The 1,214-nt window shown below is 48.4% G+C and overlaps 1 protein-coding gene across 1 annotated transcript; it reads left to right on the top strand.

Moving 5' to 3' along the window:
• Positions 1-332: 332 nt before the first annotated feature.
• On the top strand, positions 333-776 carry SARC_16637 (hypothetical protein; the record flags this gene model as incomplete). The annotated part of the gene is made up of 1 exon (XM_014289259.1): positions 333-776. The coding sequence occupies one exon, from the start codon at positions 333-335 to the stop codon at positions 774-776; it is 444 nt and encodes a 147-aa protein (XP_014144734.1).
• Between the last annotated feature and the right edge of the window lie 438 nt (positions 777-1,214).

Raw genomic sequence — 1,214 nt, 5'->3', positions numbered from 1 at the left:
GAGCCTAAGAATAGGTCATAGAACAGATACATTTACCGACGTAAGCAAGTAGTGGGCTCTCATACATCCATCTTTAACTTGTCCACGTGTTAGTCCAAATGGCTGTTTGTGTCTGTAACTACTCCTTGTATCTGCTGCTGCTGCTTCGAACCCCTGGGTGCACTCGTCTGGCACACAGAGCGACACCTAAATAGACGGCACGAAGGTATTCAGGACATGATCAGACGCACCTCTATGCAGCCATCAACACCTAGCATCACTGTCTACGTAGTCCGGGTGTTTGATATGTTAATTATATCATGTTGTGGTCTTGTGGTTTTGTGCATTATACGATGTTGTTTATATCATATAGCAATACGCTTACACATTTATACTGTACCATTATATTATCTATTGTATTGTCAGATGGGAAATCAACTACTACGGTCACTAAGACCCTTTCCGACGGCACGACCGAGACATCCCAGACGACAGTGGACACCCCCCCTACACCCCTAAACACATCCCTGACCCTGGACCACCTAGCTGGACTGTCTGCTGATCTGTGGCAAATACCTACACGACTCCGTCCGCGTGTAGCCGAAGCGTGGCCGTTGCAGACACCGGAGGAAAGTACGGAACTCCAGTCCAAGGCAATTGTGGGTGAGAATAGGGCCACGGAGAGGGCCTATGAACAGGACAGCATGCATGAGGCGCAGGGTGTTGATAGTATGCGTGCAATGGCTGCTAAGGGCTTTTTCGGAGGACTCGGAGCGCCTTTTGGCCCGTCGTTGTAAGTTTGAGATATCTGAACCGGGATTTTTCGGTTCTTTTTTTGGGTCCGTATTTCGTTTTCACTGATGGTCTGGTCCTGTCCTTTTAGATTTAGGACAACTGGCCCTGCTTTGTGTTCACCCCCGTGTGCATAGTCGTGTAGGGTTTAGGGTTTCATACCCGTTCCTGCTGGTCATAGACATTCTCCAGATAGATTCCGTCAGCGTGCATTGTGTAAGTTTAGGGTTGGCGGCGCTGTCTCTGCTCTCTCTAAATACATATGTGCACATGACATGTGCACACATGTACCTAGAGAGAGCAGATCTTGCTCACGAAGAATGATCTTAATCTGCATAGGAGTATACACGCGTCTATATGTTGTACCCAGATCCAGCGTTTTGCGATGTGTGTGGGGGGGGAGGGGGGATAAGGGCTTTCCTGGGAGACGCTACTATAATATG

The sequence above is a fragment of the Sphaeroforma arctica genome, assembly GCF_001186125.1.
Source record: "Sphaeroforma arctica JP610 unplaced genomic scaffold supercont1.8557, whole genome shotgun sequence".
Taxonomy (NCBI): Eukaryota; class Ichthyosporea; order Ichthyophonida; genus Sphaeroforma; species Sphaeroforma arctica.
This window is presented reverse-complemented; position numbering and strand designations above follow the sequence as displayed.